Genomic DNA, 17195 nt, shown 5'->3' on the forward strand with positions numbered 1-17195 from the left:
GCCCGTGTGGGCCCTGCTCGGAGCTCCTAGTTCCCCATTCCCCTCCCCATAGAAGGAGCAGTGGAGGCACAACGGGAGAACACACACCGAGTTTTATTGGGAGAAGGGAGTATTTACAGGAGCAGGTAAAAGACAGGGAAGTCACACAGGGTGGAGAGGGGGTGGGGAGACGGGGGTACAAGGCAGACAGGGAACACAGTGACCCCTGCACCCACCCCAACCCCAGGAAGGGCAGGGGAGCAGCGAGGGCCCAGGAAGACCAGGGCTGGGAAGGACAGCAACAGAGTCTGAGTCCCTGGGCAGGGGGGCTCAGGGGCTTGTAAACATTGACCACTCTCAGAAGGGGATGGGGGTGGGAGAGGGCTCCCCCTATTCTTCCTCACAGGGTTAAGGCCTCTCCAGGCTCATGGGCCCCCTAAGTCCAAAGTCTCTTTAGCTGGGGAGAAGGGGCAGGAAGAGACAGGAAGAGTGCCCCCGCTTCCCCTGCATTGGCTGTGGCAGGGGCGGGGGGCTTACATTCAGTCACAACAGGAGTCTCCCCCACACCTGGCAAGAGGGAAGGGGAGCTGGGGGCCAGCAGCAGCAGACACTCCCCCCGGCCCGTCACCCCTTATTGCTTTAGAGAATATTGTCTTTTCAGGGACGCTAACACTGTGGGAACCAGGGAGAGGCAGGTGGGGGCCCCCCACCCTGAGGCCAGCTTGATCCCCCAACACTGACCCAGTTGCCACTTTGGTGCAAAAAAAAAAAAAAAAAAAAAAAAAAAAAAGCAACAAAAAAACCAAACACCATCATCTTTCTGGGGCTAGATGGGGAAAGAAATGGGCCACTCCCCATGTCCCCAGGGCAGGAGGAAGAAATACATTCATGGAGGGAGGCAGCGGCGGAACCTTGCCCTAATACTGCACTCTGAGCAATGAGGTCAATGGGAGGAACTGGATGAGAAACCCAAAAGACAAAACTTAAAATCCAAAATGGGTGGAGACGAACCCAACTAGTGGACCAGGAATAAGAAGTCCGTGAGCAACAGAAGGGGCAGCCTCCCCTGACCCAGGAGCCGCACGCTTCTCTTCACCCCAACCTTAACCCAACGGTAAAAAGCGCATCGCATCAGACCAGGGAGACCGTCCATTCCTCTCCCATTTGGTCAGTAGAGGGATCAGATGCAGAACTGGGTGGTCCACACCCCATGAGCTGGCTACAGGTTGGAGCCCCGGGTGGCAGCCCCTCCACTGCAACCCTAAGCCCAAAGCCACCCACTCCTTGCCTTCGAGGCCCCTCCTGCCCCCTTCACTGGAGGAACAGCTCAGCCTTCTCTCGGCAGCCTCCGGAGCAATCATCCACCCCCGCCGCTCGCAGGGGTGAGGCAGAAGCCAGGCAGGGGTGAGGCGGGGGCTTGTGGCCCAAAGAATACATTCACGTGGCAAGGCAGAGAGCTGGGGCTTTCAGGTTCAAACACAGGGCATCCCCCAAAATGGCAGCGGTGGGGGACGCCCCTCACCAGGACCACAGTCAAGAATCCTGCAGCCCCACCCTGCCAGCCAGAGGTTGGCACGGCCTGTCCCCTCCTATCCCTCAGCCAGCACAGGATGGTAGCCTGGGGAACTGGGGCTGCTCTTCCAATTTGTGCAACTGTCCCCCAAAGCAGCAAAGCCAAGGGGCTACTTTGGCCCCACCCCGGACACCTCGGCCAGCCCCAGCTACGGAAGCTGCTCACAGCGGGTCTGGCAGGCAGAGCTCAGACAGGCCTCCTGTGCAAACTGCTGGCCCCGAGCTTCCAGTTACCCCATGGCCCGCCTTCTGGTGGGGGGTAAGTGTGGCCTTGGGGGCCAGGCAAGACAGGTCCACAGGGCCTGTATCCCCAACTGCCCCAAAATAACAGTGTGTTTTTTCTTTCAGCCTAATAATTTTTTTTTCATTTTTCCTTTTTTCTTAAAAAAAAAACAAAAAACAAAAAAAACAAAAACCCTCTGTGGACCTTCCATTGTCACACCCACTATCCCCGCAGCGGGAAGGGGTGTTTAGAGTCTAGTTAACAATATTTTTGCTTCTACATTTTCTTCAAAGTCGTTTAAAATTAAAAAAAAAAAAAATTAAAAAAAACCCCTCCCCCAGTCTGTAAAGTGCCTCGTGGTGGGTGAGTTAAGGTGCATCGTGTGTTTGTAACAAGTGCTGGGGACCCCGCCCCTGCCTCCTCCTCTGCTCCCTGCAGGAAGCCTGCAGGCTGCGACCCTCAGGTCCACGCCTCCGCTGCCGGCCCTGGCCTACAGCCCAGGGGCTGGGGGTCCGGGCTGGTCAGTAGTCATCCACGCTCTCGATCTCACCAGAAGATCCGTGCAGGGAGTACCCTGAAGCCGGGAAGAAGCTGGGTCTGAGCTCTCTCCTGGGCTCCTCCTGCCCTGGGCCAAGGAAGTCCCGCTCCTGCCCCAGCCCAGCTCACCCAGGATGCTGGGGTCTGAGTGCAGCATCAGCGCCCGCCTCTTGGCCTTGCTGCCCTCTCCAGGGCCGAGTTTGGTGCTGTGGTTGGCCTGGAAGGCCGTCTGCAGGGAGGCGCTGCTCAGCCACGCCTCCTAAGGCAGTGGAGAGGAGGGCGAAGGTCAGGAGGCGCCAGGCAAGCCCACCCCAGCAGCCAGCACCAGGGCCTCACCTGCTGCTGCTGCCGCTGCTGGCTGGCTTTCTGCTTGGCCCTCCGCTCCAGGAATTGTTTGGCAAATTCTTTGGCTTCCAGCGTGTCCCCCAGGCAGGAACGGATATAGTCGTGGACATCATAGGGCGATTCCACCTCCTTGAGGATCGCTACAGCCATGGGCACTGTGGGATGGGTGAAGGCTGTCAGGGCTCCCTGGCCGGGTTAGAAGCCCCAGGCCCCGCCCAACTCCTGGGAGCCTGGCTCGCACCGTCCAGGCTGCCCGTGGCGCTCAGCGTGTGCAGCATCTGCTCGCACCACTGGGTGAAGCCGTCCTGGGGCCTGGGGATGCCCTGCAGCAGCTTCAGCAGCTTCTCTTCTTCCTCTGTCTTTTTGCGAACGGGCCGACCCGACAGGTGACTGTACGAGTCGCTGAAGGGGGTGGGTTGAGTTAGGGTCGGAAATCAGCTGGGGGGAAAGGGGGCAGGGGGCGGAGATCTGCCACCTTCTGCCCCAGGCCCGCCGTGGAGCCTCCAGGTGCCATGCCCACCTGAGAGATGGGCTGCTCCGGCTGTTCTTCATGCCGAGGCCTCGGACCAGGCTCCCGCCACTCTTGGGGGTGTCCTCCCAGAGCCCCAGGCTGCTGCCGCCGCCCCCACTCTTGTCTGGTCCGCCCCACAGCGGCCCAGCCTCAGACACCCACTGGTTCAGGGGGGCAGTGCCCAGGCCCCCAAGCTGCTACAGATGGCAGAAAGTCAGACTAGTTCAAACAAAGGCACCCCAGAAAAGCAGATGGGGAGGCTTGTTTAGATGGCAAACGGAGAGGGGCGAGGCAGGGGCCACAAGAGCCGTCGCCATCACAGGAGGGGCTGGGGCTTGGGCTGCACAAGTCTGGGCTCAGCAATCCCCTCCCTGTGTCATGCTGGAAACCGCATGGGGGGGCCCAGGAGGTTCCTGGCCTGCTCACCACTCGGTGGTTGGGGGCCTGGGCCCGAGCTGGCTCCCGAGGCGGGGGCTGCTTGTGCAGCTGCCGCTCGCCCTCCAGCTGCAACTCCAGCAGCGTCTTCATGGACAGCCCCTGCTTGGCCAGGCCAGCCCAGAGCGGGGGCGGGGAGCTGGGCGCAGGGGGCACGGGGACTGACTGCTGCTGCTGTAACAATTTCAGCAGCAGCTCCTGCTGCCGCACCTAAGAGGGGGACATGGTCAGGGTACACAGTGAGGAGACCCGGCAAGGGCTCTCGCCCTAACCAGCCGAGGCTGGGCAGCACCCACCTGCTTGCGCCGAAACAGCTCTTCCTCCTCCTGCCGCCGCTTCTGCTCCTCCTGCTGCTGGCGGCGCTTCTCCTCCCGGCGCTTACGCTCCTCCTCCTCCCGCTTCGCCCTGAGCTCCACTTCTCTGCGCTCCTGGAACTGAGACCAGTGGCCGATCAAAGGGGAGAGCTGTGGGGACAGACTGGGGACCCTCCTTGGTCCGCCCTTCACTCCCAGGGCCTCAGCCCCAGGACACCTACTCACTTTATGTTGCAGCTGGAGTTGTTCTAGAATTGGACCCTGAGTCGAAGAGTTAATTGGTATGTCCCAAAGACTGGCCTCACCACCTGCAGGGGGCAGGGAGCAGAGGCAGCTGCAGGTGGGCACTGAGGCCCACTGATCCTATCCAGCCACAGCAGTGGCCTCCCCAGCCAGAATGGCGGCTAGGGCACATGCGAGGGTGGGGAGCAGACCCTGCGCCCCAGTTCACCCAAAGACTGCCTGGGCGTTGGGGGCCAGGAAGACCACACACCTGACTGTGATGAGGCTGAGGTATGTATGTCCCAGAGGCGGCCTGAATCCGGCACCGACAAGGACCGGCTTATCGTCGGGAGCAGGTTCTGGTCCCCGCCTCTGAGGAGCAAATCATGGATGCTTAGGACCCCACATGGATCTCTGGTCCGCCCCTGTCCCCCCGCCCTGTATCCTGAGAGTTTGCATGGCCACGCACCTGGGGGGTTTGAGCGCCTGCTGCAGGAACGCCGTGAGCTGCTGCTGCGGTGGCGTCAGGTCCCCCAGAGCTGCCTTTTCCCGGAGCGTGCACTGTGGGAGCTGGCGGCTGCCAACAGGACAGCAGGGGTGATGGGCCACAGAGCCAGTGCCTGGCCCTCCCCCAGCCCACCCCGGGCCCCCATACCTGCTGACCAGCTGGAGAAACTGCTGGTGCTGCAGCTGCTGGTACAAGGCCGCCGCAGCCAGCTCCTGCTGCTGCTTCTTCAGCCGCTCCTGGTCCATGTTGCCCTGCTCAGGCGATAGCTGAGCCAGTGCCTGAGGCACGGAGGAGGGGGCTCCGCTGGGCTCCTGCCCGCCCCCCCACCACAGCCCATCCCTTCATGCAGCGGAGAAACGGCTCACCAGCAGTGGGGGTGGCGAGGGCCCTGGGGCAAAGGGCACGCGGCCCCACATTTTGATCACCTCGCCCAGCGGCTGGAAGCCCTCATCACAGCCCCGCTTCACCAGCAGCGACATGGAGAAGTAGCCGGCCTGGAACCACTCTGCCATCTCCTGTGTTGTGAACGGGCCTGGACAGAGAGTGAGGGAGCGGGAGAATCACTGGGGTCACAGGGTACACCAGAGACACCCTGAACCAGAACGGCCCTAAGCAGTACTCCTGCCCCACACAGGTACCTTGGATCTCGCCCTGTGGATCCTTGTAGAACCACTTCCTGGCAGCTCCGTGGCTGAGCGGGAGGGCAGTGGCGGCTGCAGAGTGGCGCAGGCCCTGGGTCTGCATGGCAGCTGTGAACTGCTCCTCCTCCAAGGAGCTGTCCTGCAGGGAGGCCACCAGCTTCTCCGCCTCCTGGTAGCCCAGGAAGAGAAGCAAGGTTCAGCTGCCAATCTCAGCAAGATCAGGATGGGGATGGGGATGAGAAGGAGCCAGAGCCAGGCAGTTTGGAAGGTCAGGAGCAGTGGGAAGGGTCCCTCCAGCTTTCTCAGCCCCACACCTGCTGCAGGTGCTTCAAGCCTTCATCATCCTCCAGATCTCCGGGTGGGCCAGTGGGGGAGCCCACCCTGGGACTCAGCTGGATCCCCCGAATATCATCTGGAAGGCGTGAAAACAGGAGGTGGAAGGGAAGGCAGGGAGGAGACAAGACAGCCCCCACCCACCCTTACTCCAGAACACCATGCTCTTGCCATGGCTCCTCAATGTAAATGCCCTGTGTGCCCACCCCCATGGGAGGGGAGCGCCTTCTTGTGCAGCCCCAGGGTACCCGGGAGGTAAGCCATCCTCCCTTCCTACCATCGGCTGCTGTGGGGTCTTTCTCCACAACTTCGTCCCCATCCCCGTTTGTCCCCCAGAGTGGGCCCAAGGTGGGCAGCGGGGACGGGGAACCGGGCTTCTCCTCCCGAGGAGGCAGTGAGGTCAGCTCCTTCCCACCTAGAAGACCGAGATGACCAGAATTCAGAAACAAGGGCTGGGCCTGCCACACGAGTTAGCACAAGCCCTCGAGTGTGGCTGGAAGGGACTCACAGTCCCCTGGGCCAAGTCTGCCACTTCACTGGAGTCAACTAGTAGCGGAGCGGGAATGCGGTGCCCCGCCCCTCACCTCCATGCCGCCAGATATGGCAGAACACATCACAGCACTGCACAACACCACACAGCACTGCAGACTTCACCTCAAGTTCTACAGCTTTTTCTTTTTCAAGAGTCAGGGTTTCACCATGTTGGTCAGGCTGGTCTCGAACTCCTGACCTCAGGTGATCCGCCCGCCTCGGCCTCCCAAAGTGCTGGGATTACAGGCGTGAGCCACTGTGCCTGGCCTTCAAGGGATGTTCAAAGGTCATTTTGATTATGCCTGATTTTTATCTGGCACACTGCCTTGAAGACAGGGCTCTGCTGTCCCCTGCTCCTCTCCACCTCTCAGCACTATTATTCCGCTTCAAAGCAGCCTGGCCTGGTTCTACAGGTAAGGTAGGTGGGGAGCCAGCACCCAACCTAGCAAAGAACCCAGGTGCCCACCCGGCCCGGCCCAGCCCAGCCCCAGGCCCAACGGCCGCCCTGAAGGCTCACCCGCCTCAGACCCTTCCTCCTCTAGCCCTTCGGAAGGCTGCTCCTCCTCCTCCTCCTCCAGCCCCTGGAAGTCCAGCTCCTGCTCCTCAGGAATGGGCTCCTTGGGGCCTTTCTGCATGGGGCAGGGAGGGGTCAGAGAACAGCTGGGTGGGCAGGGAGGCAGAGGACCCGGAAGGGCCGGCTCCCACCCTCACCTCTTCACAGATACCTTGAGAGGCAAGAAGGCCCCAGAAGCATCAAAGGTGCCCATTTCTTCATCCTCATCGTCCAGGCACCACTCTGGGAGCCCATCCTTGTCCTCCTCAAAGCCGTCAGTCGCTCGGCACCGCCGCGGGTGAGAGCTGCCTCCCCCTCCCCGCCCCTCCTCTTCACCACACCCTCCTCGATCCCCTCGCAAATCAAATTCAAACTTGCGCCTCCGTTCCCCATGCTCCCGCCAGCCAGCAGAGCGGGGACCACCATCTGCGCAGGAAGAGTTGGAGAGGAGAGTGGGCACCCGAGTGAGGCCGGCGGCCCCTCCCGTGCAGCTCACCAGGTGCCCCAGGAACTACCCGCACCTCCAGGACTGCTCTCCTGGCCACTCCACACCAGCCAGCCTCTGCTCCCTATCTCCCTCCCCACAGGAGCCCACCCTCTCATGACAGTTCCTGGCCCCCACTGCCCCCACCGAAGCCACCAGGCCCCAAGCTTACCAGGGCTGGTGGAGCGCCAGCGGTCACCATCTCGCCGGGGCCCTGCCCCAAGCCTCCAGCTGCCCTCCTCCTCCTCCTCCTGCTCCTCCCGTAGGGAGCGCCAGTTCTCGCTGTCTGAGCGGGCATGCTCCTTCCTTGGGCCAGACCCTCCCTCCTCAAACCCACATCGTGCTGGGGACAGGGGAGAGAGAAGCAGTTATCAGAAAGACAGTGCAGCACCTGGAAGACCCTTAGGAAACATGGGGGGCCAGCTCCAGGCCCTCCTGCCCCAGCACCTCCCGAAATAAACACCTCCCGACTGGGCCCCCCATCTTGGTCATCCCTGCTGCCCTGGCCGCTGCCCTCAGCAGCCTCGTACCTCCATCCCTCCTTGCTGACTTCTCAAACCGCCTCTCGCCTCTGCAGCAGGGAAAGGTGTGGGTCAAAAACAGTACAGCCTCCCCCCAACCCTGCACAACCACTGTGCGCCTTGTCCATTGTGCCCTGAGGCAGCAGAGGGAGGGAGGGAGGGGGAAACTTAAGAAATCAGGGGTCCTCAGGAGCAGAGGGATCTTTGACAGGGCTTATCTGGTGGGCCTCTGTTAACCCTCCAGCGAAAGGACCCAGGCCTCCCTCCATGGCCTGCCCTGCTCTGCGCCGCGCCCCGTCCTGGCCCCACCTGTCATCCCAGCTCTGGCTGCGCTGTATCTCCCGGGGGCTTCGTCCAAAGGCCCCATCGCCTTCTTCGATGCTTCTTTGGTAAAAGCAGCTGTCGCCGCGGCCACGGCCTAGAGAAAGGGTGAGACGCACATTGAAACCTGCTGCACACCCTTGAAGCCGGGGACCCGGATCTCCCCACCCCCAGGACACGCCATCAGCCCTTTACCTCGGCTCCGAGTACTGCCCCTGCCTCGGGAGGTGCCAGCCAGGGGGGGCCCAGCCCCTTTCCCCATCAGCCTCAGCACAGCCACGCTGTTCACTGACAGGGAGAAGTTTCTCTGAGGAGGGAGCCGGGGCAGGAGTGAGGACCCAGACACCCCACCACGCCCTCTCCCACCCCACAGCACCCTCCTGGCCTACCTCCCCAGTGCTGGCCCCTCTCCTAGCCCCATCCATGACCTCCCCGCCTGGCCCGCATGGCCTCAGCTCCTGGCCCGGCCCCACCTGCTCCTCCTCAGTCAGCGGCTCCAGGGCCAGGGGCTGCAGCGGCTCATCCTGCAGCACTGCAGCAAACTCCTTGTCCTGCAGCTCTTCAGGGACCTGGCAGTGGGGTGGGATGGCCAAGACACCACATGCTGCTGGGTCCCCTCCATGGGCCACGGCCATCACAGCCAACCCCCTTCACCCGTGCACCCACCTTGTTCTCCTTGACATAGAGGGCCAGCATCTCCTCTCGCCCGTAGCGGTAGTCAGCCAACTTGTACTTGGGCATGGCAGGGGACGAGGGAGGGGAGGCCACACTGCCGCCCCCAGACAGGGCCCTGAGCCTGGACATGTCACAGAGGGAAAAGGACAGAGATCAGGGCAGCCTGACTGTGCTTCCCCGAGTCTCCATGGCAGCCGAGGCACACGTCACTCACCACTCAGGTCCAAAGTTGAGCGTCTCTGCTGCCATCGTGGGGCTGGGCGTGTTTCCGAGGCCGGGGGTGGGCAGGAGGGGGCCTGGCTTTCTCTCTCCAAACACCTGTCAGGAAACAGGGGCCAGGGAGAATCAAACACTCAGGAGACCTCTACGGCGCGGCGGTGACACCCTGGGGGATATGCTGGTGGGCATGGCAATGGGCCCCGGACAAGCCAGTGAGTTACCTGGGGTCTAAAAGAACTCACCTGAGCCAGCCACACGGCCACTCACACCATGAGTTACCCAGAGACGAGTCCGGACGAGGAAAGACCTGGGGAGGCGAGGAGACGGGCAGCTCGAGTCCTTCCAGCCTCCACGGGGTGACCTCCCTCGGCCGGGGGCTCACCTGGCAGCCTGGCCCGGGAAGCAGGAGGGCAGGCACTGGTGCTGGAGTAAACGAGGGTTCCCAAGCCACTGGGAATTGGTCTGGCCTCAGTAGAGCCCAGGAGGGACCTTCACATCTGGGAAAGACCCTTAAGGAGAGCAGGGGGAGAAGGTGGGGTTCAGGTCATGGCTCTGCCAGCAGTCCTGCCCTGCCCTGCATGACAGAGAGGTCTATGTGCCAAGGGTGGTTTCCGGGCATCAGCACCCTCTCTGGGAGGCTGAGACAGGAGGCCCGACACAGAACTTGGGGAGGGAGGTGGCCAAGGCCAGGATGGACATTCAGGGCAAAAATAAAGCAAAACCAAGCGAGCGGGCACAAACCACTGGGGCCACAGACAGCACAGAGAAAGGCCGGTTACGGAGAGAAAAATCAGAAATAAATTAGGGAGCAAAATTCTTTCTCATAAAAAAATCACAGTTGGCTGCTCAGAGACTCAAATCCAGGGGCTTGGTCTGGGGAAAAACCCGGTGAAAAGGAGCAGGATGTGACTCCAGGGCCATACACGCGTACACACCAAGGACTCCAGGCAGGCGAGCCTGGGCCAGGGCACCTCAGGCTGGTTTCCCCCACAGGAATCACACCCAGACCACCGCCCCCAATCCAGAATGGAGGCTCAAGTAACCAAGCCACCAAGGGAACAAGGATCTTAGGATACCGGCTGGGAAGCAGCCTCTGGCACCATCAGGTGGAAATAAGGTCAGGGTAACGGAGGCTGGTGGGAGCTCGGTGGCAGCCTGTTCCTCTAAGGGATGAAGGAGGGGACTCTCAGGAGGAGGCGCATTCCTGGGGCCCAGGGCAGAGGACACGGGCAGATGGGCTGGGTCCAGGTGCTGCAGAGGTGGAGTCACTGGCTGGGAGGGAGGCTGGCCTGGCACGGTGCTGCAGCTCCCATCAACTCCAGGACGCCGCAGTCTGGGAAAGAAGAGGAAGCGGGTTCCACTAGAGGCAAAAGACGTCACCTCGGCTGAAGCCGAAGCCCACGACAGGCTGAGGCCTGCTCAGAGTCCCAGCAGCCCTGGGGGAGTCACAGCGCTCAGAGGCACCCCAGGCCAAGCTGGCCTCCCCCAGGACCTCTCCCTCCTCAGCCTCCGCTGGACGCCGTGGTGGAGGTGTGCTTCATGCCAGGCAAAGCCACCAGCCTGACACTGACTGCAGGTGGCCTCCTTGAGCAATCTGGGGACTGGATAAGCCTTGCGGAAGTGACGCTAAGTGAAACAGGCCAGCCACAGAAGGAGAGCTACCCCTTACTTCTATTTTGTGAGGTCTCTAGAGCAGTCACACCCATTGCAGGTGGAAGGTAGAAGGGTGGCTGTCAGGGGCTGAGAGGACAGGGAGCGGCTGCTGAAGGGTCCAGAGCGTCAACTGAGGAGGGGAACCGGGGGCCACTGGGGGTCCTGGCTACACTACAGTGTGAGTGTGCTCAGTGCCACAGAGCAGCATCGTTAGAGATAAAATCTCCAAATTTTGTTGCGTATTTTACCACAATAATCACTTTTATAAAAGCTCTAAGGAATAAAAGGTATCTGGAGATAACCAGTGCATACTTAAATTTTCCCCACTCCAAGAAAAACACCCCACATTCCTTCACACCAGCCTCAGGAGAGGCCATTTTGAGCCTCCTCCAGTTCATTCCTTCTAGAAGGCCAGAGTCTGTCCTGGAGTCATGAAGGTGGAAGAGGGCAGAACAGAAAAAGGACTGCCTGGCCAGCACAATGGCTTATGCCTATAATACCAGCACTGTGGGAGGCTTGAAGAGAGGAGTTCGACACCAGCCTGAGTAACAGAGCAAGACCACCACTCTACAGAAACAATTCTAAACATTTCTTGAAAGAGAAAAAGTGGCTGGGCACGGTAGCTCAGGCTTGTAATCCCAGCACTTTGGGAGGCCGAGGCAGGCGATCACCTGAGGTCAGGCATTTGAGACCAGCCTGGCCAATGTGGCAAAACAAAATTTTGCTAAAATACAAAAATTAGTCGGGCATGGTAGCGGGTACCTGTAATCCCAGCTACTCAGAAAGCTGAGGCAGAATTGCTTTGACCTGGCAGGCGGAGGTCGCAGTGAGTCCCTGCACTCCAGCCTGGGCGACAGAGCAAGGCTCTGCCTCAAAAATATTTTTTTTTATTAAAGTGATGGCCTCACCCCCCAACCCACCACCAGGCGCAGCGAGGGCAGCTCTCCTGGGTGCCCTGGGCTTCTCAAGTCACCCATCTGTGTCTTGGCTGCAAGGGGCACACAAAGGGAGAGTGGATCATACAGCCTGAGTACGGCAACACCAAGACAAGGGAGAAGCAGGCAGGGAGAGCAGGCGGAGGGCAGGAAGAAGCCCACACCGCCCGCCTTCTCGGGAAGAAACAAGGAAAATGAGGGTAAGTTTCTGCCCCACTCCCACCCCCAACAGCAGGGCCTGGTGCCAGAAGCTGGTGGTGCCTGGGCCCTTCCTTGGACTAAAGGAAATAGGGATGTCGATATAGGCCACCATGGGGCTCCCACCCTCCAAAAGGTTCTGGACTTGGGGCCCTTCTGCTCCTCAGGGGGCTTCTGGCCAAGTCTGGAGACTTTCTGGGCTGTCACGACTAGCCGAGGTACACAGGGCAGCCCTACAGCCAAGAGCTATGTGACTCCAGACACCAAGTGCGCCAGTGCTGAGGTGCCCGCCTCTGCGCCACGAGCAGGGGCAGGGCCCACTGGGGTCAATGGGGCCAAGGGGAAGGTAAGGGAAGCCGTGTGTGTGTGTGTGTGTGTGTGTGTGTGTGTGTGTGTGTGTGTGTGTGTGCTGGGTCATTCTCCTCTCTGAACAGCAGGGACACCATTCCCTAATTACACTGTCCCACAAGGGGAATCTGAATCCTACTAAGAGTAAATCTTTGAGAAAATCATAGATTTCTTTGTTTCCAAGAAAACCTGCCAAAGTTTGTCTGTCACAAACTCTAAAAGCCAGGCATCTGATCCCTGTCTACGGCAAGAGCTGAAGGTGGTGGGGCTGGGGGACTGGCACCTGCCCGCCTCAGCTTTCCTCGATGGGCTTTCCCCGCTCCAGGCCTCCTCCTCACAGGCCCCTTCCAGCCCATCTCCTGCCCTGGCCCTGCCCAGAGTCTCGGCCTACCTTGGCTCCCCGTCCCCTCCCTACCTTCTCTTTCTCTGGCCTGTCTACCCTCACTCCCCAAGCATCTGAATCAATGCTTTTGAAAGACTGCCCCCTGCCGGAGACAAGGGACAAGGACACACTGGGCCCCAGTGCTCCAACAGGCGCCAGGGAGGCCAGGGAGCGGGAAGAGAGCCTGCTCTCCGGGGCTCAGAACTCAAGCGAGAAGGAAAAGACCGAGAACAGGCGGGCCCAGTGCACATTCAGCTAAGAACAGTATCTCCTCACTCCATCACCCCTAAAATTAGCTCCAGCACGGGGCACTGTGCCTTGGCACAGAAGAGCGCCACTTCTTCACAGAAGCAGAGTCCCCAATTCCCCAACACTGGAGTGACCGCCCAGCCCCAGGCCTGCTGGAGGGGACTTGGCCCTTTCTCAGGATGGAGAGTCTCCAAGCGTGGTAGGGTGAGGACGCTGAGGCTTAAAAAAGAGATGCAAGCCCGCATTCCTAGAGGCTGGTCAGTTATCCCAGCTCTCTCCTCTCTGAGCCATCTAAGCAAATCACACCACCACTTGGCAATTGTCTACAAGTTGACCGTTTTCAAAGAATTTTCACTCTTTACGTCCTGTGATTCCCTTTTGCCCACCTGCCCAGCCTTGGGCTCTAGCCAGGGAAAACAAGGAAGGGAAGCTGTTCCGACAGTGTGCCGCGACTTCCCTGACACTCTATTCAAGTCTGGAGAAGGTACACACGGTAGCAGTAATCACCCCAAACTCTCAAAGCATTATTTTCTAAGTCTGAAGCCATTTTACATTTGTTAGACTTTCAACATCCTTCACCTAGCCTCCTCTTCTCACCTTCTCTCCTCTAAAGTGGGGCTTTTTTTTTTTTTTTGTAAATTCCTTCTCCCTTGAGTTCTGAGCCCCAAACTCCAACCGCAGATATAAAAGTTAGGACTAACCCATCAGACCACATACAAGACCAATGGGTCCAACAGCTGAAAAACTCAGTCCAAGAAGTTTAAGCAGATGGTCCACTTGACTAACCACCACATGGGACCTTCAGGGCCCCTGGTCCCCAGGCAATGGCAGGGACACAAAGTCCAGGTCTACTCCCAAATCCTTCCCAATGGCATGACAGACTGCCAAGGGACCAAGACCTACAATCTAAGAAAAGCAGACTGGAGCTGGCTAGTCTGCTGGAGGGCGGCTAGCCTGGGTCTGCAAAGGGCACAGGAGAGACGGGAAGGAGACGGACCCCAAATCCTCCACGTAGGCAGCAAAGGAGAGACCCTTACTGGCACCACCGATGGTGTTTCCATGCCAGGAGTTGGCGGGGGTCTAAGTTGAAACTGCTATGTGGACCCGGAGGGCAGTGCAGAGAGGATGAGAAAGCTGATGATCTTCCAGAAGGACACTTTGAGAGGCAGGAGGGAAGGAAGGCTGGGTGGCTGGAAAAAAAAAAATCCAATCCAGCCAACAAGTCTTTATGGAGCATCGCCCAGTGCCGGGCCCTGGGATGCAACAGACCTGGAGGCTGACGGGGAATTCGAGTAATGACAGCACAGCGGAGGAGACGGCCGAGGGGCTTTTAAAAAGTTACTTGGAAATTGTTTTCTCTTTTAAAGGGAAAGCGTGAGCGCTGTGGCCAAGGAGCTGCTGCACGGAGGGGCACGAGCTGGAAAGGGCCTGGCCTGGGGACGGGGAGAGCAAGCAGCCCCTGCCAAGGAAGGTGTTTCCCGCGGCCCGGCAACTGCGAAGAGGGAGACCCCAATGACCCAGCACTAAGGTCGCCGGAGGGAAAGGAAACAGAGGCGAGGAGGACCCAGACGAGGTGCCTGGGTGGAGGGGAAGGCTTCCATGTTGGCCAAAGTCGTGGAACGCTTGGACTTGGGGACCCGCAAGGCCCAGCACGTTCCGAGGGGAACGCAGAGACGCGCTGGGGAGACCTCCAGCGCACGCCGGGCCCAGCCACCCCGGGCCGCTGGGGTCAGGGGCCCCCAGGCGGGCGGGAGCGGCCACGGGCAGAGCTTGGCAGGGGGCCGGGGGCGACCGTTAGGAGCGCGGGGGTGGAAGGCGGCGGGCCGGCCCCGGAGGACGGCGTGCCCTTCAGGAAGGGGCGCCAGGTGCGCGGGGGGCCGGCGGTTGCCCCCCAAGCCGGGCGCCGGCCTCCCGGGGCCTCCCCGAGGCTAGCCGGCTCTAAGGGAGGGTCCGGAGGCGGGGAGGGGCCGGAGCGGGCGGGAGGGCGGGCGGACGCACCAGGCGGCGGCGGCGGGCGGCCTCGGGGAGGAGACGGGGGAGGGTCCTCGCCAGCGGCCCGCGCGCTGGCTCAGGCGCTTCGCTCGCTCGCGGGCTCGGCGCGGCCGCCGCGGCGTCGGGGGCGGGCCTGCCCCGGGGCCGGCTGCGGGCCGGGGGCCGCGGGGCCGCCGGGCGCTTACCGCGGGCGGCGCGAGGGTCAGGTCCCGGGGCGTGGGCGGCGCGCGGCGGGCGGGGGCCGGGGGCAGCGGCGGCGGCGGCGGCGGGGGAGGGGGCGCTGGCGCTCCCGCGGCGGCCGCTCCTCTGTGTTTGTGTTTGTAGCAAGATGGCTGCCCGCCTCGCACCACGTGATGCGGACGCGGGGCCGCCCCCTCCGCCAACGCCGCCGCCGCTGCCGCTGTTGCCGCCGCCGCCGCCGCCGCCTCCCTCCGCCGCTCCGGCCCGCTCCGCCTCGCCTCGTGCGCTCCTCGCGTGCCCCGCTCGCCGCGGCCGGGACACCCGTCGCCCACGACAGCACCCCGCTTCCCGCCCGGGCACGTGACCCGGGCGCCCGGCTGGTCACGTGACGGGGGGGCCCCCAGATGCGGGCGGAGTCGGCCCGGTCGGCCCCGGAGCGGCCCCCTCTCCCCCACCTCCACCGGCCCCGCGACGCGCGACCCTCGGGACGGAGGCCGAGGCCTCCCTGGTGGTCGGCTTCCTCCAGGAAGCCCCCTTGGATGGCAGGAGACAATAAAATCCAGAACTCTTCATCAGGCTTCCTGGGATGTGTGAAATAAGTGGCTCAGGCGGATGAGTTGCCTCTCACGAGCCTCTTTAGTTTTATTATTTTTTAAATTATTGAGACAGAGTATCGCTCTGTCGCCCAGGCTGGAGTGGCGGTGGTGCGATCTCGGCTCACTGCCATCTCTGCCTCCCGGTTTCAAGTGACTCAAGTGATTCTCGTGAGTAGCTGGGTTACAGGCGCATACCACTACGTTCGGCTAATTGTATTATTAGTAGAGACGGGGTTTGCCATGTTGGCCAGACTGGTCTAGAACTCTTGACCTCAAGTGATCCGCCTGCCTCCCCCTCCCAAAGTGCTGGGATTATAGGCGTGAGCCAGCATGCCCAGCCCCTGTTTGTTTATTTTTTTGAAGCAGGATCTCACTCTTGCCCAGCTGCAGTGCACTAGCTCCATCTCGGCCCACAGCAGCCTCCAACTCCAGTGTTTCAAGCGATTCTCCCATCTCAGCCTCCCGAATTGATGGAACTATAGGTGTTCACCACCGTGCCCAGATAACTTTTTTATTCCACGTAAAGATGGTGGTGGAGGGGGGTGTCTCATGACATCGCCCAGGCTGGTTTTGAACTCCTGGCCTGAAGCGATCCTCCTGCCACAGCCTCCTGAGTAGCTGGGACTACAGCTGTGCACCAGCACACTCTAATTTTTAAAATTTACTGTATTTTTTGTTTGTTTTCCAAGACACAGTCTTAGTCGCCCAGGCTGGAGTGCAGTGGTGCCATCAGAGTTCACTGCATCCTCTATCTCCTGGGCTCAAGTAATCCTCCTGCCTCAAGCACCCTGAATAGCTACGACTATTGGGGCACACCACCACGCCCAGCTAATTTTTGTAATTGTTTTGTAGAGACAGAGTTTCCCCCATGTTGCCGAGGCTGGTCTTGAACTCCTGAACTCGAGGGATTCTCCTGTGTCAGCTTCCCAAAGTGCTGAGATTACAGGCGTGAGACACCACACCCGGCCCCATTTTTTTTCTTAATGGCAGATTCCTCTCCAGTGTTTTACTCGGATGAAATGCAAGGAGAGGGTCAGGTGCAGTGGCTTCAAGCACTTTGGGAGGCCAAAGAGGATGGATCACCTGAGAGACCACTCTGGCCAACATGGTGAAACCCCGTGTCTACTAAAAATATAAAAAATTAGCCGGGATTGGTGGAGGGCGCCTGTAATTCCAGCTACTCAGGAGGCTGCAGCAGAAAATTGCTTCAACTGGGAGGCAGAGGTTGCAGAGAGCTGAGATCGTGCCACTGCACTCCAGCCTAGGTGACAGAGCAAGCCTTCTTGTCAAAAAGAAAGAAATGCAAGGAGATAAGGACTGTCTTGTCAGATTGGTTTATTATGGAGCTTGTCTTCACCCACCTAAGTTTCGAGCCTTAATATTTATCTGGATATCAGAGTTTGCAAAACATATTTTAGGTACCACAAAAAGAGACACGACCTGAGTAATGAAGTGATAGCTCATAAACCGTGCTTATTGTTTGTTTTGTTTTGTTTTGTTTTGTTTTGTTTGAGACGGAGTTTTCGCTCGTTACCCAGGCTGGAGTGCAATGGCGCGATCTCGGCTCACCGCAACCTCCACCTCCTGGGTTCAGGCAATTCTCCTGCCTCAGCCTCCTGAGTAGCTGGGATTACAGGCACGCGCCACCATGCCCAGCTAATTTTTTGTATTTTGAGTAGAGACGGGGTTTCACCATGTTGACCAGGATGGTCTCGATCTCTTGACCTCGTGATCCACC

At 60.1% G+C, this 17195-nt stretch overlaps 1 protein-coding gene across 16 annotated transcripts; it reads right to left on the minus strand.

Moving 5' to 3' along the window:
• Nucleotides 1–73: 73 nt before the first annotated feature.
• Nucleotides 74–15206, minus strand: GIGYF1 (GRB10 interacting GYF protein 1). 16 transcript variants are annotated; one of them, XM_039460299.2, is made up of 28 exons: nt 14867–15111; nt 10001–10257; nt 9307–9433; nt 9167–9231; nt 8920–9023; nt 8697–8826; nt 8504–8599; nt 8226–8337; nt 8019–8127; nt 7719–7759; nt 7361–7531; nt 6877–7130; nt 6669–6780; nt 5898–6035; nt 5602–5699; nt 5285–5456; nt 5012–5178; nt 4794–4897; nt 4608–4715; nt 4410–4510; nt 4142–4224; nt 3899–4036; nt 3594–3812; nt 3177–3364; nt 2898–3058; nt 2648–2811; nt 2441–2570; nt 74–2348 (listed from the first exon to the last, which is right to left on the minus strand). In XM_039460299.2, exons 5-28 carry the CDS (start codon nt 8952–8954, stop codon nt 2296–2298), a joined length of 3084 nt encoding a protein of 1027 aa, XP_039316233.1. In that variant the 5' UTR covers nt 8955–9023; nt 9167–9231; nt 9307–9433; nt 10001–10257; nt 14867–15111; the 3' UTR covers nt 74–2295. The 16 variants fall into 16 exon arrangements, with proteins under 16 accessions (XP_039316233.1, XP_039316227.1, XP_039316236.1 ...); XM_039460293.2 differs by having other exon boundaries at nt 74–2570; nt 14867–15206; XM_039460302.2 differs by having other exon boundaries at nt 3177–3361; nt 9307–10257.
• Nucleotides 15207–17195: the final 1989 nt, after the last annotated feature.

This window comes from Saimiri boliviensis, chromosome 20 (assembly GCF_048565385.1).
Source record: "Saimiri boliviensis isolate mSaiBol1 chromosome 20, mSaiBol1.pri, whole genome shotgun sequence".
In the NCBI taxonomy this organism is placed as follows: Eukaryota; Metazoa; Chordata; class Mammalia; order Primates; family Cebidae; genus Saimiri; species Saimiri boliviensis.